The sequence below is a fragment of the Aythya fuligula genome, chromosome 3, assembly GCF_009819795.1.
Source record: "Aythya fuligula isolate bAytFul2 chromosome 3, bAytFul2.pri, whole genome shotgun sequence".
NCBI classification, from domain to species: Eukaryota; Metazoa; Chordata; class Aves; order Anseriformes; family Anatidae; genus Aythya; species Aythya fuligula.
This window is the reverse complement of record NC_045561.1, coordinates 119342915-119368174: the sequence shown is the minus strand read 5'-3', so window position 1 is coordinate 119368174 and position 25260 is coordinate 119342915. Positions and strand designations below refer to the sequence as shown.

At 47.0% G+C, this 25260-nt stretch overlaps 2 protein-coding genes across 13 annotated transcripts in view; one reads left to right on the top strand and one right to left on the bottom strand.

Annotated features, from left to right (window-relative positions):
- Window positions 1-1452: 1452 nt before the first annotated feature.
- LOC116487607 (low density lipoprotein receptor adapter protein 1-like) lies at window positions 1453-9663 on the bottom strand. Of its 10 annotated transcripts, XM_032184649.1 has the most exons (10): window positions 9544-9577; window positions 8452-8572; window positions 7060-7202; window positions 6397-6509; window positions 5247-5361; window positions 4814-4886; window positions 4281-4393; window positions 3263-3312; window positions 2322-2362; window positions 1453-2161 (listed from the first exon to the last, which is right to left on the bottom strand). In XM_032184649.1, exons 3-10 carry the CDS (start codon window positions 7177-7179, stop codon window positions 1998-2000), a joined length of 789 nt encoding a protein of 262 aa, XP_032040540.1. In that variant the 5' UTR covers window positions 7180-7202; window positions 8452-8572; window positions 9544-9577; the 3' UTR covers window positions 1453-1997. The 10 variants fall into 10 exon arrangements, with proteins under 10 accessions (XP_032040540.1, XP_032040538.1, XP_032040541.1 ...); XM_032184647.1 differs by lacking the exon at window positions 8452-8572 and having other exon boundaries at window positions 9544-9663; XM_032184650.1 differs by lacking the exon at window positions 8452-8572 and having other exon boundaries at window positions 2099-2161; window positions 2322-2403; window positions 9544-9663.
- Window positions 9664-9849: 186 nt separating this feature from the next.
- The window catches only part of IFT172 (intraflagellar transport 172), a 39256-nt gene continuing 23845 nt past the window's right edge, over window positions 9850-25260 (top strand). For all 3 annotated transcript variants that reach the window (XM_032184672.1, XM_032184671.1, XM_032184673.1), the window contains exons 1-17: window positions 9850-9891; window positions 9972-10115; window positions 10254-10366; window positions 10993-11032; window positions 13004-13069; window positions 13573-13652; window positions 15102-15189; window positions 16025-16239; window positions 16327-16450; window positions 17713-17808; window positions 18716-18877; window positions 20006-20059; window positions 20688-20791; window positions 21493-21578; window positions 22077-22189; window positions 24384-24551; window positions 24937-25073. In XM_032184672.1, the coding sequence (XP_032040563.1) occupies window positions 9853-9891; window positions 9972-10115; window positions 10254-10366; window positions 10993-11032; window positions 13004-13069; window positions 13573-13652; window positions 15102-15189; window positions 16025-16239; window positions 16327-16450; window positions 17713-17808; window positions 18716-18877; window positions 20006-20059; window positions 20688-20791; window positions 21493-21578; window positions 22077-22189; window positions 24384-24551; window positions 24937-25073 (1829 nt within the window). In that variant the 5' untranslated portion in view covers window positions 9850-9852. The remainder of the gene's footprint in view (window positions 9892-9971; window positions 10116-10253; window positions 10367-10992; window positions 11033-13003; window positions 13070-13572; window positions 13653-15101; window positions 15190-16024; window positions 16240-16326; window positions 16451-17712; window positions 17809-18715; window positions 18878-20005; window positions 20060-20687; window positions 20792-21492; window positions 21579-22076; window positions 22190-24383; window positions 24552-24936; window positions 25074-25260) is intronic.

The window sequence follows — 25260 nt, the reverse complement described above, 5'->3', positions numbered from 1 at the left end:
CCAAGTGCTGCTGTGCTGGACAAGCCATACTGCTTTGCCAACTACCTTTTCGTTAGAGAAATACATTTAAAAAAAAAAAAAAAAAAAGTACATTAGGAAAACTCAAATGTTTTTTAAATCTCTGATGCACTGGAAAATGTTTATGCAATTCTGGAGGCTCAGAACGGACACACACCTACTAACTTGAGTTCTTTAAACAGATGAGGTGCACAGAAAGAAACAAAGCAGCATGACTGCAGCAGAGTCAAGGAGGTGGGGGGATCCTCTTCCCACTCCCCCCCAAAAAAAAAAAAAAATTACCTGACAGCAGGGTAGAGCCTGCTACCCCCCCCCAGGTGGCAGGAGATGGTGAAGAAAAATTATTCACAGGGTGAGCAGAGGGTCACTGAAACAATCAGCATGTTCTAGCATTAGCTGTGGCACTCCACTACAGGATTGTGTAGATGCCAAGCAAAGGTTCAGTACAGGGCAGGAAGCCACTTCAAGGGCTGTTAAATCCACAATACCCACAGGTCAGCCATCCCTCGGTGCAGAAAGATAAGGACCTGACAACAACTCACTCACCCTAATGACCCCAATAATAGCTACAAATTGCCCCGTAGTCTCAGCTGTGGGAAGAAAGGCATGAGACTAGGACTCAAACATGCAAGACTAGAAGTGGGGAAAAAAAATGTGCATGGACTCAATCTTCCCCAGTGCACCACTATAAACATTCCCCACAGCACCTGCTTAAAGCACATGCTGGGAAAACAGCTCTGCCACCTCAGGCTGCAGGCAGTAAGTCCCTGCTCAGTCTGCCAGTGTCACCAGCCTTAGAAGGGGACATGCACTGTGATGTGACAGTAGTCCAGCAGCAAAGTCCTCAGCTGGGAAGCAGCTGCAAACCTGGTGCTTGCCAGAGAAACCAGGCATCCTGCTGGCTGCAGCCTCCCCTACTCTATCTGGGGAAGGAAACAAGAGTGTGTGACTTGCCCATTTCTCCAGACCATAGACAAGTGTGCAGCAGGGCAAGAGCACCCCGAAACAGAGCAAGCACAGAGGTGGGAGAGGTTGAGACCTGCTAGCACACATGGAGCTTGTATCCTCCTTGGCCTCAGGCAGGATCAGCTGTGAACTCCTGTTGTGCAGATGACATTCACTGGTGTCCAAGATTCTCCAATCCAGCGCAGCCTGGACCAGATTCTTCCCAGATAGCAAGGTTAAGGCCGCCCCAGGCCCTTGAAGCCCTTGGCACAGGGGAGATAGCTCCCTCAGGGCAAGCAGCTAAGAAAACAGGAAACCCAGTGCAGCTGCAGGCTCCCAGACAGATAGCACAGGCCCTTGCCACCAGACAGGAAGCTTCGCTGTAGGTAGCATAGGGGACATGGTACTTCACGTGCTTGCACAAAGCCTCCATCCAGCACTCAAACCCAAATGACAACAGTTTAAAAAAAAAAAAAAAAACAAAAAACAAAAAACACCACACCTCAGTTTATTTCCCTACAAATGCAGAGCTTTCCTTTAAAAGCCAGCCAATTTCACTTATGGGATGGTGTAGGGCTGAACTGCAGGGAAGAGCTCTTCTGGCCAAGAGCTATAGCTTCCTGAGGTTCATATACAAGTTCAATTTGCTGAGTAAGAACCCCCCCCTCCACAGACAGAGCAGGCTGCTCAGCCTCAACTGGTCCCCAGTTGTTACTATGAGGAGCAGTTGGATACACAGCTCTGGGTGCATTGGCTACATTCTACAGGCCCAGGGCAGGTGGGGAGTGGGCAGAGTGGGGAACACTGGTCCAACAGCCTTAAAGGGGAACAAGGAGCAACTGCAGTTCAAGGTGGTTTATGCAGGTGGACAGCACAACAAGGAGCGGGTGTTGCAGTCTGCGCACCACATGGCAGTTGTGTCAGTAGCCCCTGTGCCTGGGGACAGTGCAGGGAGCAGGGGCAGGCACTGGCTTGCCTGGGTGCAGGCACAGGGTGAATCCTGAGTGGCTGGTCCATTGCTGCAGAGACTTGGCTTAGCCCAGGGTAGCCTTGGGGCCATCAGTCCCAAGGCCAGCTGTGGGTGGGACTCCAACCCCTCCCAGCCCCTTCCAGCAGCCTGGGGGTTGCCCCAAACAGGGCCAGCTCAGCGGTAGCTGCACAGTAGGCAAGTTCGGTCTGGGCACAAGAGGTGTCAACTCTGAAAAGCAAGAAGGAGGAAGACCTGGTCCATGAGGTTTGCAGTTGGGAACCCAGCCAGGGAGGGGAAGCAGACTTACCCAGGTGAATTGTTATCCCCCTCCCTCTGCAGAGGACGTGGTGGGGAATGTGGCAAAGCAACACAGAGGGAAGGAGCTTACCTGCTGGGCTGTGGACTCCCCTCCCCAGCTCCTCCATGCAGCTTTGGAAGAGAACAGAACACCCATCACCGCCAAGCACCTGCTGAGAGACCCATGCTCATGACCTTCAGCAGAATAGGCATGGCATGGAACAGCAGTTACCAGGTACTCAGACTGCAGAAGGCCCTAGGTTCCTTGCTACCAAACCCTTTCTGCAGGCTAGCCCATCCTGAGACTGCACAGCTGTATCTCCTTCCTATCAAGAATCCCCCCCAGACAACAGGTGGCAATATCACAGGAACACATAAAGAGGTTCAGCCTGTGCACGTGCTGTTTCCAAGATGACACCTGCTCAGCACAGTTCCAGCCTGACAGTACTGCCAGACCCATCAGGCACTGGTTTGACAGCTGCGTGAGAACAGCCGTAACAGGAAAGGCTGATCAAATCCACCACCACAAGCACCTCTGCAAAAGACCACTGGGTTAATCCTATGTTTATGTACCATCAGCTATTCTCAAGCTCAGTCACAGGCCCTAGTCCACGGAGTCCACATAACCAGGCCTCCATCTTGGTCCAAGCCCCAGGGAAATCAGTGGAAGGAGAGAGACAACTCTGAGTCCCACCTGAGAAGTATATCTGAATAGGATGGCCTTAGCAGAGTGGCAGAAACAGAACAGAAGACATGTCTGGGTACATCCTGAGGGTATGCATCTAACTCCCACTACAAGAGCTGTACTGCCAGATCTGTCCCTTCACAGCTCAGCCCCCTGTACATTCAACATCTCAGCTGATAGAGGCAGAGAAAGCAGCAGATAACTCCCCCTTGCTCCCATGCAGATCTCCTCCAAGCTCCCACAGTGCTCATGGCTTCAGCAGCTCCCCTTGCATGGGACACAGAGAAGGAAATAAGACAGGGTTCATCAGTGTGCTCCCTGTGCAGTAGCAGCAGCTCACCACCTACCCAGATAAAGTTTCATCAAGGTTTTCATCTTCCTCCTCCTCTTCCTCCTCCTTGCAAACAAATAAACAAACAGGTAGGTCTCTACCAGGAGCCAGGCTGGGCTGCCCACAGCCTGTTCCAGAGCAGCAGGACTTTCCCCATTACCTTCTTCATAAGACACAGTCACCCACCAGGCATGACATGGATAAGATGTGTCTATAAGCAGTAGGGGGGGGGAATGGTGCCTGCAGTGCTGGGCTGCTGCAATCTTTGGGGCTCATACACACAGCCACACAAAGGGGAGAGACAGACCAAGGTTCTTCTCATGCTCCCCCAGCCAACAGGGCACCAAACACAGGCTGTGAGTTGGGAATGAACCACCAAACTGAGACAGCTGCATCACACAGCTCGCCTTTACCCAGAGACAAGAGCAGGGTTAGCACATCTCCCAGCCGGAGGGCCAGGAGCAAGCCGCAAGCAAGGATGACCCCAACCACTACCAGGCTGTGCCAATGCTGGAAGCATGAGGTAAAGGAGCAAGCATCCAGAGGCTCCTGGACAAGGCCACAATGAGAGAGACTTACAACACTGGGAATGCTTTGGCTGGCTCTGGACATGTAGTGGGTGCTTTGCAGATGAGCAGGGCTGAGCCTTATCCCAGACTGGCAAGATAATGACCAGAAAAAGGCTCCTCATCTCCTTGAGAGAGGTTGTGTCACCTCAAGCTATAGCACCAAGAGTACAGAGCAGGTTACAGCTCCCTGTTTGACAGGGCCAGCAGAGAAGGGCTGAGGGTTGCTGCAAAGCTGGACCTGATAGGGGAGTTCCTGGAGCAAAGACCAGCTGAGGTTCCTGCCTTGTGAGCCAGACAGAGTACAGAGTGCCCCTTGTCATGTCAGGCCCCCATGTGCAAGGGAGGCTGTGCAAATAACAACAGGGTCCTGAAAGCCCAGGAGGAGTGAGTTGTGTAAGGGTTACTCTTTTTCTTGCCCTAATGCAAGACAGGCCTGGGCACAGGCCAGACTTGCACATACTGTACCCCGAATTGGTGTCTGAAGGGAGGGCTCCCCGGGGGGGCTGGCTCACTTGCTCTGCCGGGTTCACTGTGCTCCAAGACACATGGAAGGTGAAGGGGCTGTTCCTGCCTAGAGCCTGGGACAGGGCAAAAGCAGCAGTTAGTGCCTGGAACCTGAAGAGGGTCTAGCAGGGAATGCAAAGACAGGACTGTGGACAAGGGACAGATAACCCTGCTGTGCTTATGGGACGATGCAGAGAAAAGTGGGGGAACACCACTCAAGGCAATTCCCACAGGGCCCTAAGATGTGCTATAGCTCAGCAATGCAGAGTTCAGCATGGACAGCAAGGATATCCCCAGCCAGAGATAGGGCAGGCTCCCCACACAAGACAGTGGCAGAGAGCACAACAGCACGGATAATGATCTTCCTGGCTGGTGCATTTCACCAGCCAGGCAGCAAGCCATCTCTCCCCCACACAGCACAAGACAGGGTCCCACACTAAAGACCCCAATCCCAAGGCTAGGCCGAGGGAAGTGTCTGAGAAATTCCTTCCTACCTGCATTTGCTGCTTCCCAGAGATCCAGTGCCATCTGGAAGGCCTGGGCCACCGTCAGAGTCACAGCCTGGGCCTGTGTACAAGAAAGAAGGAAAACATCTACTTCCATCTCTGCCGTCAAACAAAGACAACACTGCTGCCCAAGATCTGAGAGCCTCAAGCTCTTCCTTGCTGCTTTTCCCTATGGAGCACGTATTTGGAAGGCCAGAGTTCAATGCTTTGTGGGCCAGCCATTCCCAAGAGGAGATCCCAGAGGAACTGGGACTGAAGAACTTTCTATTGCTCACCACCCACTTCTGCAGAATGTGAGGAAACATGCATTCCCTGTCTATTTCCAGCTAAGATGCACAGAGATAAGGGTCTCCTCCCTCTGAAGGGGAAGAAGAAAGGGCCTTTTACCTCAAAGAACCAAGGGCAGAGGAGAAGTGCTTACAATCTTCTTCTTGGGTGAGAGGAAGGCATGGCACTCCAGTGCCCCACTCTCCTGGCTCTGTGCAACGTAAGCAAAGATTTTGTTCTGCAGCTTGTCTGTTGTGCAGTAGGAGATCCTGTGGACAGAGAGTAGCTGCTCAGAGTAACAGGGGAACACGGCACAAGTCTTCTGCTCTTCTCCCAGAACACAAACAAGCATTGCTGACAGCCTGAGACTTCCACCTGTCCTGGATAACAGGCAGCCCAGCACCCCAGCAAGGATCAAAGGCTGCCTGGCACCTAGAACTCATAAGAGATCACTGCATCCACAGGTATTCCTCTCTCGTGTTGCCCCAGTGTGCTCTTTGGTCCTCTGATGCCCAATTCAAGTTGAGGTGCAAACTCAAACACTAAGACAAAAAGAAAAACAGGTGATCACCTCCAAAAACACAACTGAAGGCCAGGCAGCATCTGCCTTAGCACATCAGCTCCTGTGCCGAGACCCAAATTTTGCACCAAGAATTTGTCCTGACCCTGCTTCACTTCTTGCCACCAGCCTTCAGACATCCTCTCCTCACACACAGCACCCACCAACATCCAGTCCAGCTAAAGCACAATAGGCAGCAGTTAAAAATAATAATAATAATAATAATAATAATAATAATAATAATAATAATAATAATAATAATAATAATAATAATAATAATAATAAAAACAACCAGCTCTCCCAGAAACTGCCTTTAGCCAACCCACGTGAGCTGCAGGCCAAGGCACCCTCATTCCACTGCAGCCAGAAGGGCAGTCCTCTGGTCCTGTGTCAACAAAAAAAGGTAGACATGCAGTCCTGCCCTTGTGGTGGTGGCTTCCCAGCCACCAGCCCTGATCTGACATCCTGTTGAATGCAGGATGCAGAAGAGACAAGCAGGGCCTGCAGAAAAGGCCAGACAGACTGACCCAGAACACAAAGCAATCCAGGCCCCTGCCTGCATTTAGACCCAAGCAGTGCTGTGGGGTGCAGCAGGGAGAGGGAGCTGGTCTCAGAGAGCCAAAAGAAGACCTAAGGCACACAGTATTACTAACAGAAGGCCCATCCCACCCTAGCTCCTCAGGATCCCATCAGTCTCCTTCTGGCTGCTAGGGAACATCCAGGCCCTCCTACACACTATGCCCACCTGTAGATGGAGATGTTTTCAACAATCTCCTTTGTGTCTGCGTCTTGCAGCGAGATGCCCCTCGGAGACACTGTCAGAATCACCTTCTGGAACTTGCGAGCTCCCACCTGTGCCTGGCAGTGGGGAAACACCAGACACCTCTGCAAACCCAGTGAGGGCCTTCACCCCACCTTGTTGAGTCCCCCAGACTCTGTACAGAAAGCCACCCACTTGGACCCTCACTATAAAAGCAGGATCCTGCCTTTGGGGTAAGAAAGGAAAAAAATGGAGAGCAGGCACAATCTTGTGTAGAACACCCCTGGAGTCCCTTCATGCTATTGCCATGCACATGGGATAGGACAGATCCCACCTCCCCCAGCCCTCATCCTCCTCTCCATGAAGAGAGGGGCACAGCCCTGCTCCCAGCTGTATTCCCAGTGTGGAAGCAGGTAACAGCAGCTGTCCTGCAGGAAGACAGCTTCCTTCGCAGCACAGAGATGCGGGACAGACAGCCTTGCACACCACCCTCCCTTGGGAACAGTGCAGTCCCTAGCCGGAGTTCAGTGCTGAGACATGGATGCTTTTTTTTTTTTTTTTTGGGGGGGTGGGGGGGAGGGAAGGGCTGGGGGCTCCAAATGGGCTCTTCTCTACCCCAGCACAGCAGGGCCCAGGGCTGGCTCTCACCATGGCAATGATCCGGCGGATGGCAGCAGCTGCCATGTCTTCTCCTTTGGGTTTCTCTACCAGTGTCATGCCCAGATACTTCAGTGTGAAGCACATCCCCTCCAGCAGTGGCTCCTGCATATCAGCCCAGCTCTCAGGAAGCTCTGTAAAGAAAAAAATGACTCAGCAGTAGAAGCCATGTACCATCAGCCACATGGCTAGTCCCAGCAGAGCCACCCCACCTCACTGCAGCTTCAGTGCTCTGGGCAGCAGTGCTTCTATCTGCACTCACCAGGGTACTCTCCTCCTGGCTCTGTGACATTCTTGCAATAAGAACAGAATGAAAGGAGAGTTCACCCCTGAAGCTTTTAGTCCCCATTCCTGGAGGTACAAGCTCTGCCAGCAAAATAGTAAGCTCCTGCATATCTACATAGAGCCTCAGATGCTGCAGTGTTAAATGCTATCTGCCAAAACCTATCATTCACAGGTCTCTCTCGCTACAAGCAGCATGTGCTCTGTACTGTATTCATCTCATCATCTAGGCTTCACGCACACCTCAGAAACAGCAACATTTGCTGCCCTACTTAATCAGATCAAAATCCCCAAATAGTCCTAGTGTAACCAAAGCCAAACTTCTGGTAGCTATTATCTACAGCAGCAGGCTGTCAGGAGAGGAGTAGTTTGTCCAGCACTCACAGTTGAAGCAGAGCTGGTTGGGAAACAATCACCCTATAAAGGCTCTGTGATAAGGAAGAACTTAGACTGGCATTTCAAGGGTGCAAACTAGCTTCCCAAAAACATGTTTTATGGATGAAGTCCAAGACACTGAGGGAAGAGATCTCCCACGTGCATTTCTGTGGAGGTCACAGAATGGAAGGGGCACTCGTCTCTGTTTTCTGTGCTCTTTGTTTTGAAATCTTATTGCTGCAGTCAGAAATAAATAAAATAAAAAATAATAATTTAAAAATACTCTGACAGGTCCATGTCTTTCTTATGCTAGGGGCCTCAGAGATGAACACAACATTCCAGGTGGGATCTCACGAGAGTGGAGTAGAGGGGGAGAATCGCCTCCCTCAACTTCCCTAGATTCCCTCTAGACAATCCTCAGCATGTCCAGTTTCCTTCAGAAACCAGTCTATTTCACAAGACAGGTAGTAGAAAGAGCCCTGACCCTACAGTCAGTCCTGATAACACTATTACTGGTAGAAGACACACAAAATAAGTGCTGTTTTCAAGCTCTGAACCCATAAGACAAAGCCATTGTCTTCAACAGAAAGTTCACTCTCAAAGAGTCAAAGGCAAAAGCTGTATTTATCATGCTAGTACCATACACAAAGGAATGCTTCTCTCATACCGAGTACTTCCTTGTGATGCTTTCAAAGACAGCTGAAGCAGAAATCAGTTCATATTTACCTCCTCAAATCCTAAACAGCAAAAGTATGGTAAGAGAAGAGACAAGAAGGACTAAGATGCAGGGAGCCATAGACTCCATCTTGTTCTCAGGGATTCATCCCACGAGGAGCAGGCAGCGAGCCTGGAACAGGACCAGAGAAGTTATGTGCGCGTTAGAAAAACTGGATTTGAATGCTGCCCTGGGAATTGCCTAGGTATCTACTGTTCACGCTAAGATAATACTTTTCAGGTTATTTTTCACCTCTTTCTTGGGATTAGCTCCCAGAAGATTACTGACATGCTTGAAAAAGCTCTGACTCATAATTGGAATAACCTGAGCCCACAGGGAAATCACGAGACCTTATTTTTGCAGCACTCCTAAAATTACCAGGGAACCCACCTCGATACCATACAAGTGTCAGGGACCTCTCTCTCCCCTGGGTAAAAATCACTCTGTCTCACTGCAAGCTTTGAGAACAGCTCAAACATGCTGCCAGAGCAAGCACTGCTGCCCCACTAAAGTGGCTGGGTAGCCGTGAAGGAGGAAGCCCATGCACTGCCCTCCTGCTGGGCCTGTGGGGTCAGCCTACCCAGCGGGCAGTCACCCCATGGCGAGCTACGTACAGACCTGTCCCTCACTGGGCATTTCCACACCTGCACAGGACCAGATGCAGCGGTTCAGGAAGACCAAACCTCACCCAGGCAGGAAACGGTGCCTGCAGATGGGGCACACCATGCCCCGGCAGCACCGGTGCCACTGTCCGGGACAGCCACCCGGGGCCTTCCAACCCACCGGCACGCACGATCTCAATGACACCGCGGGGCAAGAGCCTGCCCGACGGGGACAGCGCTGCCAGGTCACGCGAACAGCCCGGCCCGGCCCGGCTGCAGCCCCACAGCCCCCGCGAACCCCACAGCCTGGCTCCCGGCTCCCCGGCCTCCGCCCCGCCCGGCGGCCGCGTCCCGGGCCCGGCCGGACCGAGAACAGCGCTCAGCGCTCCCCGCCCGCGCACCGGCACCGAGGAGGGCCCGGACCCAGGCGCCGCAGCCCAGCCCGATGCCCGGACCCCGCCCGGACCCCGCCCGCTCCCGGCACCCGTGGCCCGCACTCACTGCGCCGCCGGCAGAGCCCCAGGCCGTGTCGGGCGAGGCGCGGACTCCGCAGCACGGCGCGCCCCGCCGCCCGCAGCGCCTCCATGGCGGTGCCGAGGCCGAGCCCTGCCGGTACCGAGACGGCGGGGGCCGGGCCGGGCGGGGCGGGGCGGGCCGGTAGCGGGGGGGCGCCGTCCGCCGCCGGGCTCGGCGCGTTGACGTCAGCAGCGGCGGAGGCCCTGGGGTTGCCGGGGCAACGGGGGCGAGTTCGGGGGGGCCCGGCGGCGGCGCGGTCCCGGCCCGGCCCGTCCCGGTCCCGCTCTCGGCGCGATGCAGCTGCGGCACGTGCGGACGCTGCTAGCCCCGCAGGTCGGGCCGGGCCGGGTTGGGCCGGGGGAGGCCGGGGGGGTCGGGGTGCGGCGGCGCCTGAGGCTGTGTGTGTCCCGCAGGACGGCTCTGCGCGGGTGACCTGCATGGCCTGGTCGGCCAACAGCGGCCGCTTCGCCGTGTGCACCGCAGACCGGGTGGTGCTGCTGTACGACGAGCACGGCGAGCGGCGTGACAAGTTCTCCACCAAGCCCGCCGACGCCAAGGTGAGCGCCCCGGGTCCGGGCTGCTGCCAGCAGGGCCTGCCGTAGCTGGGCTGCGGTCGTGGGCTGGGGGCTGGTTGGTGCACGTGCAGCCGGGGCGTGCCAGCCTTCCCCCGTGTCTCAAGCTGCCTTCCTCCACAGTATGGGAGGAAGAGCTACGTGGTCAAAGGCATGGCATTCTCCCCGGACTCCACCAAAATCGCCATTGGCCAAACGGACAACATTGTCTATGTCTACAGGATCGGAGAGGAGTGGTGAGTCTGGTGGCAGAGTGACCATTGCTGCGCCTGTGAGAAGGGAGCGGTGCTCTCCCTCCTTTCCATGTAGTACGCTTTCTGGGTGCTGGTGCGGGTGTGCATCCAGGCCTGGTCCTCAGTGTAGTATGTGCTATGGTGCATATCATCTAACCTGCAATTAATCGCTCAGATAGCAACAGATAGGGTTTCCTTGAACAGTCTTTGTGGACCGAGGTGGGAGCATGTGCCAGCTTCTGTGGGGCTATGGCTGCAAAATGAAAGTGCTGTTTCACAGATGTGGATATGAGGCACATGGCTGCGTCACTTCAGCGTCATTTGCTTGTATATGTTGTTCTTAAGCTGCTCAGAAAGGTATGTCACCAAAATTTTGTAAGCTCAGATAATTCCCATATTTTCCAATATCGTTAGTCTTGGAAAATGTAGAACTTTTTTTTTTTTTTTTTTTTTTTAATATTCTGCCTAAAGTTGGCTTGTGGTAGACCACCAGCATATAAAACTTAACTCACTTGTGTTTGACAATATTAAAATGAACTGAATACAAACAGTAGGGTATCTAGAATGGGCAGTTTTACCAGGTTCACCAATAGTCATTTTTGTCTGCTTTTGTCTGCCTTTTTCTGCAGGGGTGACAAGAAGGTGATATGCAACAAGTTCATCCAAATGGTGAGACTTAGACTCCTGTTTAACTCCATTTTCTAAAGTAGCTGTAGGATAAAAATAATTGTATGTCACTTTGCGCATACTCAGAGACATGCTCATAGGAGGGCCATCCACCATCTCTGGTGGATGGCCATCCACCATCTCAGTGCTGGCTGCAGAAGGGGAATGAATATAATTCTATTGCACTGACAGTAAGGGAAGAAAGCTGTTGGTCAGCCTTTGTTTCTCTGTGGTTGACCTGCTGCACTGAGTGATCATGACACTGGAAGAGTGTTAAGAATGAGGAAAACAGAGCAAGAAGGGCTTGGTATCCACTTGTCCCTTTCTTGAACATTACAGTTATACCAGATATTAGTAGTCTCACTGGAGAGTCCTTTCATTGTTCATTACTTGCTGCTTCAGTATGCTGGCAATGACTAGCGCTGCTTCCTGTCCCTCTGACTCTCCTTTGCTGCAGCACCTAGCTAGCAGCCTGATGGGAGGCTGCTTGTCTCTTGCAAGGCTTAGATGTTGCACACAGCATATGTACATTTTTTGTATTTTAATTTAGTTGTTCATTTCTATTTTCTCTCTCTCTCTCATTTATCCTATGCCTTTTTTTACCATTTCTATCATAATGAATCTTTTATTTTTCTAGTGCTATCTGTGTGGTTTCTTATAATTCTTTCCTTGATGGGGGTAGATTTTCCACTGTAGATGAATTCTCCACTGTAGATTCTCCACTGTAGCTGAATATTTCTATTTACATTTTTTTGGTACATTCAGTCAATATGGGAGATCATCTATTTGGCCCTTTCCCTCACCTGCAATTTGCAAAACCTACTGGGCATTCTTGTGCATATTGTGAATACAGTGACACTGTTCTGCTCTGCTGACAAGCAAGGCATCCTGCTAGAGGGTCAGGATCTCAAGAGTACCTGCAAGTTTGACTTCCTTACACTAGTAGCTGAGCTTGTTACCACTTTGTAAGGCTTGTTTCTAAGTTTCAGCTAGGCTGCTTGTGACTGTGTTAGACTGAAAATAATGGTTGGGAAATGATGAGGGAAATAAGTGGATGTCTGGGAAACAGGAAGAGTAAAAGATGCATCTTGTTGATTGGTTGGACATGTAAGCTATGAGCAGCTTGGGCATCCAGGGACATTTAGGTATCTGATAGTTGTTGTGTTTGCTGACATGAATGGTAAGAGTGGGGAAGAGTAAGTGAGATGAATAAGTGAGAGTGTATATATATATCTAAAGCAGGCTCGGATTCTTAAAATGGAACAGATACGCCTATGAAGCTGGTGCTAGTGGCACAATGCCAAACTTTGACTGAAATTTTTCAATTTAAATGTAAAATGGCTTCATTAACTCTTTTGGCTCTCTCTTACAGGTAGGTTTCACGCTGACCCCCATACCTCCGATTTTAAAATTCCCTTTGATATAGATTTAATGAATCTTTCTGCCTGACCTATGTGGTAGCATTGGATAGTCATCTTGCTTGTAAATGAAAAGATATACGTAAGCACTACTTGTGATTCAGCAAATGAAGGTCCAAAGTACAGATATTCTCATATCTGTTATGAAATTAGCAGAGTAAAATTATTTTTCTGATTTATATTTGTTGTTGCAAAAAAGTATTTTAAAATAGCTGTGATTTTATACATTCGAACATAACATCTGGAAAACCACACATAATCAAAGAGCAGTCCCCTCAGAAGAGCACTGATACTGAACAACATCAGGTATAAATTTGATGCCCTGTTTAAGCTCTTCTCAGCCTCTTACTCTACCCTAGCTCACTGTTACCTAGTTCAAGTTTCAGTATAGAGGGCCTTAATCCCACTTTAAAGTCCATCACAGTGCTCCCATCTCTTCTCTTTCTTGGACTTGAGAGGTCTCATTCCTGAGCTGTCTTATGTAGCAAGCAATGGGGCAAGAAGCTTTGTAAGTATAGTGGAGCTCTTATCTCTCTTTTTAATTTCTCCTTGGCAGAGTGCTGTGACCTGCTTATTGTGGCCAGCGGAGAATATCATTGTCTTCGGTCTTGCTGAAGGAAAGGTAGAGAAACTTATTTTCCTGATACTCTTTTCCATGTAGGGGCTATGAGAGCCTGCCTGCACCTAGGGTGCAGGGGAAGAAACATTATTCTGTGGTCTTAGGGCACCCCTAAGCAACAGGGGGATTACTCCAGAGGCTCAAATTTTCTGGTTTTGGTTCCCAGTTCTTGGAGGTTCTATTGGATCCTTTGGTCCTTTTCCTGAGCCTTCCTAAAAATGTGGAAGTCTGACACCTTCCACTCCCTTCTAGTTGAAGGTGTTCCTGCCAATGTCAGGGTGGTTGGAATTAGATGATCTTTAAGGTCCCTTTCAACCCAAACCATTCTATGATTCTATGACTGCAGCTCCAAGTTTCCCATTTGCTCTCCAACCTACCAGAAAGCAATGAGCTTTCTATTTCTGTTGCTGGTTATAGACTGGAAAACATACGGGGACATTACACTGCAGGATATCCGCAATTCTGTTTGGGAACAGAAGCAATATTGATCAGATTCTCTTTCTCAGGTTCGTTTAGCAAATACAAAGAACAACAAGTCTTCCACCATTTATGGGACAGATTCCTATGTGGTCTCTCTAACTTCCAAGTGAGTATGGCATTGCTTTAGGCTACACTGCTTTACCTCAGCCTCCTACCTAGCCATTGGCCCTGGCAGAACTTGTGGCAGTATGGGAGGTTGTTAGAATGTCTTTCTGCTGTCAGTTCTTGTCAAGATGATAACATTCAGTGCTTTCCAAAAGTAATTTCTTCCTAAAATCTGACACCTGGCCACTCCACACTAGCCCATCCAGTTTGACTGTCCCCAAACACATTTCAGGATGTAAGTTCCTGTAAGATACGTATGTTGATTTATTTGAATTCATGACTTGATAAAGATTAAAGTTGTCAACTTCATTAGCTAATTACTAATAGCAGTCAGGTTTAAGAACTAAAAAATAGAAAATGTTCTGTCAGATTAAATTGTGACAAGTCTATAATTAGAAAAATAATCATAAAGTACCGTTCTGAATTATTTTGATTAATTTTCATTTTAAGTACTGTAGTATCATTTACCTAAAATATTTAAGATATGTCATCATCCTAGCAGTAGGATTTTTGATAAATGGTGTTATTCTGTTTTCTGAGTGCTGAACAATAAAGCTCGTCTCTGACTTCCCACTGCTGACAGATCCTTCCAGAACCTGTCTTGCATCCATTTCAAAGGCTTTCTGTTTTTTTGTTCTCTCTCCTTTGCTCTCGTTTCTCCTCCCTTTCTTTCTTTACCCCTCTCCCCTTCCTTCACATCTCTTCCCCCTCTTTCCTCCTCCCCTTTTCTCGCTCTCCTCAGTCTCCCTCCACTATCTCTCTTTTCCTGTTATTTCTAAACACAGCACATGCTATTATTGATATGATGTTAATGACGAATCTGGGATTGCAATAGACAGAAGGCAGCATCATAGAAAATGTATTCTTTATATGAATTATCATTAAAAGTGTTCATTCTGTGTGCCTTACATTAAGCCTGCTTCTTCTTCCTTTCTCTCTTCTCCCTGCTTGTGTAGAGAAGTACACAAGATATTAATGCTACAGATAATGGACTTAGTCCCGGAGTGTTTGTCTAGATGTCTTATGTTTTTTTCTTCAACTTTTGTTGCTTTTATTGATTACTGGTGTCACAATATTCAGCCTCACTTCTGGAGGAGTTCGAAATGAAAGGATTGTTTGAAACACCTTGCTATAAGAAATTGTGTACATAGTCTTTATTCCAGTTCCTTACCCTCTCTGTGTTTTAGTAGTATAGTAAGTTGTTTATTGTGATTTTACATGATGAAAATATTTAAGTGGCCGCTCTTGTCTCTCCATACGTTTGTCTGCTGTAGCTTTTATGGACACTTATACAGGTACTCGATCCTCTTCTGTTCACCATCCAACTGATCTTTGGTGAAGGTTCCTTTGATGAGCAACATCAACAATGTCCCTGGAACTGGCTCTTCTGGTCAGGGATAGAAAAATAAAGGTACAAATCTTATTGCAACTTTGCTCTGTTTATTTGCAGTGTGTCGGGGAAAGGAATCCTGTCTGGCCATGCGGATGGAACCATAGTACGCTTCTTCTTTGATGATGAGGGCTCAGGTGAATCACAGGTATCAAAGATCTTTCTTCAGTGAGCGAAATTCCTGTTTGCACGGTGAACTTACTGGCTCAAGAGCTCTGTAAAGTGATGAGGTTGTGAAGAGAGTGCAGATCTGGAGAGGATCTGCAGTCTGTTCTTGCTAGCAGAGGTTTTATGAAATGTTGAAGACAATGGAGCAGTGACTGGATGCTTTGAATTACACTGAGTGTGGTAATAAGAAAGGACGTTACCGTTTTGTGTATGAGACATGAGGCTTTTCAGATGTCTGGAAAGATCTGATGTTAGAATGTCCAGGAGAATGATACTCGAATGGGTAGGGTTCCAGAGAACAAGTATTATCTTCTTCTCATTAAGCGAGGTATAGTTACTCCAGTTAACCCTGAATCCCAAGTTCACATTGTGTCTGTGGATAGGGCACCCAACATTTCTCTTGAGCCTCCTGCTGCTCCCCAAAAGGAGTAATCTCTGTGCTTTAAAATGTGATGAAGAAATGTTATTCCCACTCAGATCTGTTCTCTCTCACTGAAGCAATTTGAGCGTGTCTGCCATCTAGCATAAGCTGAAGGCTGCATCTATACTTTGCTAGTTTAAGAATGCATTCTGGTCTAGTTAATGGTACTGGTACTGACATTCTCTCTTAGCTAAATGAATGGAATAATTCTTACATCTTTCAGTTCTGGTTTCTGTCTGCCTTCCTACAGCCTAAGGCATGCAGACAAAGCAACACCCATGAAAAGGACTTTACAGAAAGGGCATCATACTGGTCTCATTGTGGTAGAATACAGAGGCCAGTTGAGGGCTAAAGCCAATGATGTTTTCAAGATGTTCTCTCATGTCTAATGTAGGGTAAGTTGGTGACGCATCCCTGTCCTCCTTATGCCCTTGCCTGGGCTTTGAACAGCATTGTGGCTGCAGGATGTGATAAGAAGATTGTAGCTTATAGCAAGGAGGGAAATGTGATTCAAACCTTTGACTATAGTCGGGACTCCTCAGAGAAGGAATTCACCACAGCAGCTGCCAGTCCCGGTGGCCAGGCTGTTGTCATTGGAAGCTATGATAGGTATGGTGCCTGTTGGAAGTCTCCCTTTTATAGAGCTTTCTTTTTCAACCATGCACATTTCTTCATGTTTTTCATCTGTTCTCACAGGCTAAGGGTTTTGAACTGGACCCCACGCCGTGGTGTCTGGGAAGAAGCCAAACCCAAAGAAATAGCTCACCTCTACACCATCACAGCTCTAGCATGGAAGAGGGATGGTTCAAGGATCTGTGTGGTTTGTATAATCAGTTAGCAGCCCATGAGTCACACACCAGGCATAGTCTCATGCATTCTCCTGAGAATAAAATGATGTGGTACAGAGAGGGCACATGAGAGAAGGCATACTGTCACCTAGGAATGTGATGCAAGATGCCTAGGCTGAGACGTTGTGCAAGGGACACTGCTGAATTCAGATGTGCAGTGTACCCAGTGCCAGGACAAGAGTCAGTGGGCACAAAACAAAACACAAAGAGTTTTCATCTGAACATCAGGAAACACTGAGCAATGGAATAGGTTGCCCAGAGGGGCTGTGGAATCTTCCTCCTTGGAGATCTTCAACAGCCATCTGGACATGGTCCTAGGAAACCTGCTCTAGAAGTTCCTTGCTTGAGCAGGGGGGTTGGACCAGATGACCTCAGAGGTTCCTTCCAGCCTTAACCATTCTGTGATTCTGATACGTACAGTACACCTGGAAAACATCATCAATGTTTGTGTAATGGCTCATTGGCTGCAACAGTCCCCGTTTTTTGACAGAAGCATAATAAGGTCAGCATAGCTTCTCTAGAGCAGTCTCATGAGCATCCTTTCCATCCAGAAAAACTGAACTGTTTCTTATACTTTATGTGCTACATTTTCTGTTTAGAGTTGTCTTTTTTTCTACTTCCAGCCTATGGACCTTGGTCTGTCTTTCTCTATTAAGTTAATTAAATCTTTAAAGCTCTTTAAATTAATCTTTCTTTAAATGTTTCTGTATTAAGCGAAATAGCTCCCTACATAATTTAAAGAGTTTTAAAGAGATTGCTATTTACAACTTTTTTTTGATAGTTTTTGCATCTTTTTATGTTCAACAAAATCAAGAATTCTTAAAATATTTTCAGAGAATTAATTGAACAGGAACAAATACTTGCAGAGAAGGGGAAGAGGGTAAGGGATAGATGAGTAGTGAAAGGAGTGTGGATGTTTTAAAGTGAGAAATTGAGAGGGATAATGGGGAAGATGAGGACAGAGGTGATTTTTAACCCCTCCTCTTCCTCTACCATGTATTTGCCAGGATTTGTTAAGCTCACTTTCTCTAAGAACTTTTAAGTTTTCCTAGTCTCTCAAGAAAGTCAAGATAGGGCTGGTCCTTATGTACCTGGGGACTTGAACCACATTCTTCAGAGGGTCCAGGACCTGTGGGTTTCTGTCACACCTCTGATCCTGTTCATGTGAGTAGGGTCTGGAATACCTCTCCTTAAAAGAATTCACTGACTGTGTACAGTGTGTTTGTTTCCCCAGGGTACTCTGTGTGGAGGAGTTGAACAATTTGACTGCTGTCTTCGCAGAAGCATTTACAAAAATAAATTTGAAATGACGTATGTGGGACCAAGCCAGGTAAGAGGATATACAATAAGGTAATGTCTTTTGGTGAAAATGAGATGTTCACTAAAACTAGACGTGTTTGGGGTTCTTGGTTCTATCATCTTCTTTCCTGTTCATAATCTGTGTCCAGTCCTTGTTCCAGCCATTCAGATTTTCTCAGCCAATCAGCTAAGAATATACACTGTGTATTCTGTAGTAGTTAGCTTCAGCCTCGATACAACTTGATGTATTGTACTTGAGAGAGTTAAGAGCGATGGTGAATTTCTCTAAGTCTGTTTACCTCATTGCCTCCCTCCCTCAAAACAGTTATACACCTCCTTGAAAAATATGTACCAAAATCAGCACAGCAAGTTACAAAAGTATTTTATGTACACATTTGCACCTATGGTTTGTCTGTAGGAATTTGTTGGGAGGGTCTTAGGGACAGGGTCAAGGTCCAGGGACAGGGTCAAGTCTGGATGGTAATTTGATAGAATGAAAGACAATTGAGTTTATTTCCTAGTTTGTGAATTTGTGTGGGGTACAGTGTGAAATACAGACTCCCTAAGTGGTTTAATTTCAGTCAGCTTTACCTGGTTCAAGTCAGGTAGTAAGGGTGCAGTAGTGGTCTGGGTGCCCCTCTGTAGTCAGTGGCAAGAGAGCAGAACTCCTAAATGATGAGTCATCCTTGGGAGCCTGAGGAGACCTACAAGTAGGCTAGAAACTTCTAAATGGTAGAAGTGAGTCCCACACTTCTACTACAGTGGTTGTCCACTACAAAAGTAACGGTAAGGTTTCTTTAAAAAACAGAGTGAAATGATGTGAAGGAATATCTAAATACCCAAATATCATCTGTTACATAATCTTTCGTAGGACAATAAGTCTGTGTTCTTCCTCTGTGCGTGGAAAGAGGGCCTCATATTTTTCTCACATTCTGCAGGTCATTGTGAAGAACCTCTCAACAGGAACTCGTGTTGTGTTAAAATCCCACTATGGTTATGAGATTGATGAGGTGAAGATCTTAGGGAAAGACAGATATCTGGTGGCCCATACCTCAGACACATTACTGCTGGGTGATATCAGCTCCAACAAGCTCAGTGAGGTAATGGAAAATCTATGACATGTCATGAGTATCAAATGCTTAGCTTTGCAACTCACAGAATATGTTTTCTGCATAGGAACAATACATTTTTTTTCAAAGAATCATAGAATAATTCAGATTGGAAGGGATCTTGGGATGTCTTTTATCAAAACCTCTTACCCAAAAGAGGGTCAACATTAAATTCAGGTGTGATGTCTCAGGCTTTATCCAGGCAGGTATTGAAAACCTTCAAGGATGGAGATACCACAGTTCCTCTGGTCAATGCTTTACTGTCCTTGGGGGGGGAAAGCTTTTTTTCCTTTTTATTTTTATTTTTTATTTATTCTATGTTATGCTGGAATCTCATCTGTTGTAATTTATGACCATTCTTCACCTTTCCATTGTGTATCTGCAAAAACAAACAAACAAACAAACAAAAATGTCTCCTAAGGTCTGCCTTCTCTAAGCTGAGGAAGCACAATTCCTTCAGCCTCAGAGTGCAAGTGCTCCAGCCCCCAACACCTCGATGGGCCTCCACTGAGTTTCCTCCAGTTTATCAACATCTTCAGTGTTTTGTACTGAGGATGGGGTGAGAGGAGGGTAGAGGGGTGGAGGACAAAACTGTATGATGTACACCTGCACATTTGCAAATTCCAGATGTGAATGTGTGGATTCACACAAGGATTCAAAAGAGAACGATTTCAGCCACGTGGTGTGGAGATTCTATCCCCACAAATGGTAGCACTGATTCTGTGCAGAAGATTTACTGAGGCAAAGTTGTTTTGGGGATACTTTTTATATTAAAGTTAGTCTGGAGGAAGGTGAAGAGATGCTGTGAAAAAATAGGCTAGAGGTTCATGTACGTTGGTCATACATATAGCTTTTGTTTAGAGGCCAAACAAATGCTACACAAAGAGAAGAGCACTCTGAAGTAGAGGTAGTCAAAAAAAGGAGAGATAAGTTGGGAACTTGCAGGCTGGTAATGATAGTGTTGATAGCTGGGCTGCTGGTATATGATCCCCTGTGCAGTGTAGTTCTTGCTATCTGTCCTGGGAGTTGAGAGCTGAACCACAGACCACAATGCCTACAACCTAGTCCCCTGCAAAAGCTGTCAACCTTGACTGCTCACTCCATGCTATTGCATCTTAGGTAGCCTGGCAAGGGTCTGGAGGGAATGAGAAGTTCTTCTTCGACAATGAAAATGTAAGTTGGATGGGATAGGATGCTACTCATGAATGGTGAGTAAAGCAGTGTGTGCACTGGCAGAAAAAGTATTAACCACATTTCTGGAAAGTCCTGTTTTTCATTTGTTTCCTGCACTTAACTTCTCAATATACATCCTGATTTGCTTCCTCCCCATACTTGCCTTTTCCATATGCCAAGGTAAAAAGCAAATCCAATGTGAGCACTGTGTAAGTCAAAACCATGCAGGGGAGAGGAGCAATAAAAGAGCAACAGCCAGAGAAGATGTTGGAGGTACAGAAAACAGGATGTGTTAACTACCTGGAATACTTCACTTTCTGGCAAGGCAGGGAGATTTGGAGAAGCCTATGTGTCGGCTATGAGAACTATATATGTCGGCAATGAGAACTATATAGCTTTCCAGGTGACAGCTTGGCTCTTCCTGCAAGACTGATACAGCCAGGACTAAAATTCCCAGTCATCAGGAAAAGCTGGCAGTCAAAACAGGAAGACAAGAACAGATCCTTGCTCATCCCATTAGGTTTAAATTTAGACTTGTGTGCAGTAGAGTCCTTTCTGCTCACCTCAGTGGTAGATATTCATGCTTTCCTGGCTTTTCTGTAAGAGTGCGTTCCCCTTTCTCCTACAGGTCTGCATGATCTTTAATGCAGGGGAGTTGACACTGGTGGAATATGGAAATAATGACATCTTGGGGTCTGTCCGCACAGAGTTCATGAGCCCTCATCTTGTCAGGTGAGTGTCACACCCACATGGGTGGCCAGTACAGGCATTTTGTGGAACTGATCTCAGATACATATACTTGGAAGCATACCACTCTGTAAAACACGGCTCCCAGACTCTTGGACCTGATGGCACATTGCTGAATGTTTCCTGAGTTATCTTATTCTGGCAGTAACCAATGATGGGGTTTAATTGATCAGTTATAATTGATGGTTCTAAAATTTTAGAAGCACAAGAGCCCATTTTCCTCTGATATGTGCTTATTGAAGCCTGACTTGACTATTGCCTGAAGAAGAACCTATTTATCTGCTCAGGCATCTCTGTATCCAGCTGATCCTATTCCAGCATTACTGGCAACTCCAGATGTGAGTGGGACCTCCTCTGTCTTTCTGAAAAACCATACTCCCTTTTCTAATTGAAGAGGAGAGAAGGGAAGATAATGGGCTGCTCAAGGGTGGAATTATCGTAACTAATTTGTTATTGGAAACCCTGATTCCAAAGGGGCAGCTTCTGGAATGAAGCCGTGAATCAGAAGCTTTGTTCCCATCTGAAGCAGCCATAGGTATTGTGCAAGGGTCACAGGCCAGAAAACTACAAGAGGCTCCATGTGCTTAGGGAAATTGCACGTAAGTCTGGCAAGGGGAAGATGTTATTCAGTCCTGTGAATTTAGAGAGCATTAAAGGTAACAGTAATCATTCCTTTCAAATTACAGCGTCCGTATCAATGAGAGGCGGCAGAGGGGCGTGGAGGAGAACAAGAGACTGGCTTATTTGATAGACATCAAGACCATAGCAACAGGTGAATGTAAACACCCCTCCCCTGTATTTCGTAGCTTGACTGATCCCTTTGCACTTACTGTGCCAAGCACATCCATGAAGGCCTTCTTTGTATTCACTCTACTAGGTAGCAGATTGCTGGAGGCCCCCTTCACATTCATTCTGTCTGTCAGCAGGTTACTAGACACCAGGCTGCCCTGCTTTTGGCAGGTTAGCTGCCTTGTGTGGGCACAGCTGTGGGGCAGCTTTGACTGCATCCCAAATCCAATGTTCTGTGCAGTTCAGCATGATGATATTGCTGCTTGCATTGTCTGTCATCTGTACATACTCACAGGAGGGTGGAGAGAGTTACTGCTGTTGATAAGGCACCAAGATAAAATTTCACTGCAGTCTGCTTTTCATGTCACAGTGTGTTTGCCTGTGGGTCCTGCTCTATTTAGGTCCCAAGTACCTGATCCCCATGGGAGAGCATTGAATGTTCAGCACCTTTAAGTACTGTTTCTTCTTTTTCCTTCCCAAGTGGACCTTGTAGGTAGCTACAATGCAGGCACTGTTAGCCATGACAGCAAGATTGATTGGCTGGAGCTGAATGAAACAGGCCACAAACTACTCTTCAGGGACAAGAAGATGAGGGTAAGGCCAGGCACATCTTGGGGGGGAGGGTGGCAATGTGGGAGAAGTAAAGACAAATATTTATGAGTGCAGGGATGGAGATGAGAAACACATGTGAATTACTCGTGATATTTTGACTATTCCTTTAAGAAAGACAGACCATGTACAAATTGCATGAGTTGGCAGCATTTCCTGCTTGGTTTTCAGTCATAGCTAACTCTGAAGTTACTTGACATCTTCCTCCTTGTCATCAATCCTTAAAATACAGGTCATAGTGTGCAAAAACACTTTCTATTGCAAAAACATAACTTTGTTTTTCACAATAGACTGTTAGACTATAAACTGTTATAGAATAGCATGTCAATTTAAAAAAGGTGTTCTCTGCAACAGCTTGGCTTATGTCTGTAAGATGAACTCTAATTCTCTAAAACAGTCTGGTCACAACCAAATGGCATGTCCAGTGTGGCCCTTGGCTTGTGATTGAATGTTGTCTGGGAGAGTATTAGTAAACCCAGGACAAAACTATGCCCAAAATCATAACAGTTTCACACTACAGATTCTAATGTGCAGATACTCACATAATGTTCTAGGTGTGTTTAGTTTAGTTGTACAGATACAGATGAAAAAGCTCACCACAGCAGGCAAGAAGATGTATTTATCAATTGTGTTACAGTTCTACCCAGCTCACAGTGAAGCCTTCTTCATTGTTACAAATGTAAGGCTTTCTGACTGCTTCACGTCATTTGTTCGTCTTGTAACAAGTGTCCTGAGAAGAACACATGACCTTATTGACAATTATGTAATTCATGTCTAGAATTTCTATGCAGATATCCCAGATGCTGTGGCAGGCCCCAGCCAGAGCACTGCAGCTCATCCCAAGATGATTTTGATTTCTTCAGAGTTCATGTTCACATCCCTGGAGACTGTCAGTCTGCAGTAGAATATTTCCAGGTTGGCCGTACCTCTCTCCTTAGTCCAAGGATGGATGAGGTACTATGTTCATACATGAATAGGTGTTGTAATCCTTCATCTCAGATGAAACTCTTGAATTCACCCCTCGTTTCAGACAGGAGCCCCTGGCTTCTTCACTGAGCTGCTCCTGCTTTGTTATTTTTGGCACCCTAAGACTGCATCATAGATTTTAGGGGGTGCAAATATACTTTCTTGCCTGGGAACCACAGATCTCCACTTAATTACCTGTCTGCTTGTTATCGCTCACATACAGTCTGATTCATTGCTGCCAAGCTTATCAGACCAGAGTGCTCAACTTTGTAGCCAAAGTTTCCAGTGCATACATCTGGCACTTCACAATCCGAAAGATCATCTAGTTTCAACCCCCCTGCTCTGGGCAGGGTTGCCAACCACTAGAGCAGGCTGCCCAGAGCCACATCCAGCCTTGCCTTGAACACCTCCAGGGATGGGGCCTCCCACAACCTCTCTGGGCCCTCTCAACAGGCTACATACTGCCACCAGCCTAAATCAGACAGTACCATGATTCTCCTAAACTATATCCCTGTATATCTCTCCAATCAGTTTAGTACAGACTGAAAAAGCTTCTTTCTTGTTCTCTTCTACTGGTATGTCATAAGGCTCAACACAATTCTCTTTTCTTTTTTGCATCTTTACCATGTGAAGCCAATTATGAGAAAGAGCAAACACAGCCCAAGACTTCTAAGTTACAAGGGCATTATACACCTTTGTTATGCCATGTGTCAGGTTATACCTTCCAAATTGCCAAGTTTGTTTCAGGGCAATATTTCAGCTTATTGGCAACAGTTCTTAGAATAAGACTTCACCTAGGATGGACAGTTCAGCTCAGAGCTGCAGAGGAAGGCCCTTCTTGGTCCTTCGGTCTGATTGCATGAAGGACTTAAGAGACCATTCTCCTATTGCAACTGTACAACCAAGAGGGTGCTGAAGTAGCACAGAATATATTCTGTTTTATATATCTATGAACTTAGCAATAAGGAGGTCAGGATCTGAGCATGCTGCCTAAAATATAGCAAGAGTTAAAAAAGATCTTAAGTCTTTGATAGTAACATATGTAAATAATAACAGTGTGGAAGTTTGAGCTACATATCTTGGAAAATGTTTGATTCGAGGTTGGTAATACCTGTTTACAAGATGCTTGCTCAGATGTTCCTACCATGCTCATATGAGCTAGTAGCCCAGACATGAGCCATGCTGAGCCTTTTTCTCCTCTTTCTTCATGTAGTTGCAGCTCTATGATGTTGAAAGCAGCACCAAGACTACCATTTTGAACTATTGCTCCTATGTGCAGTGGGTTCCAGGCAGTGATGTGGTGGTGGCACAGAGCAGAAACAATCTCTGCATTTGGTATAACATTGATGCTCCAGAGCGAGTCACCATGTTTCCTCTGAAGGTAAAACTCTGAAGACTTTGATTTCCTCCATGAATTTCTATACTAATTGTTCACATATGTGGGAATATGCAGAATGGCAGATTTCAGAAGAGAAAACAGAAGGGAACTGCCAGTTTCTCCTGGACAAAATATGAGCTCACCTGTTTCATATTGCACTGCTGGAAATGCTCTGTGGCAGGCATTTCTGGCAGAATCTGGAGATAGGAGGAGCTGCTCAGTGGCTTTTCCATTCTCTCTAGTGTGATAGTGACAGTGTCTGCTACGTGTGAGCTCATCCACCAGAACTTTAGTCATGCAGAGTTGCCACAGTGCTGTCTTCACATCTGTACTACCCCTACATACTGTAGAAGAACATGGGAGTATTGATAACTGGTACTCTTTTTAGGGAGATATTGTAGACTTGGAACGGAACGATGGAAAGACTGAAGTGATCGTATCCGAAGGGGTGAACACTGTGTCCTACACCCTAGATGAAGGTCTCATAGAGTTTGGAACTGCCATTGATGATGGGGATTATCACAGGTAAGTGCTAGGTAAGCTATATGGTTATGGCAGGTGCCCCAGTTGACTTTGCATGCACCTGAGGGTCAGCAGTCTATGACTTAACACCAGCGTGACTTTCTGTGCTGAGCTGAAGCTTAAGCACTGAGCATCAATGTTGGTGCCAGGTATTCAGGAATTAGTACTCCCCTTTGTCATCCTCACAGCT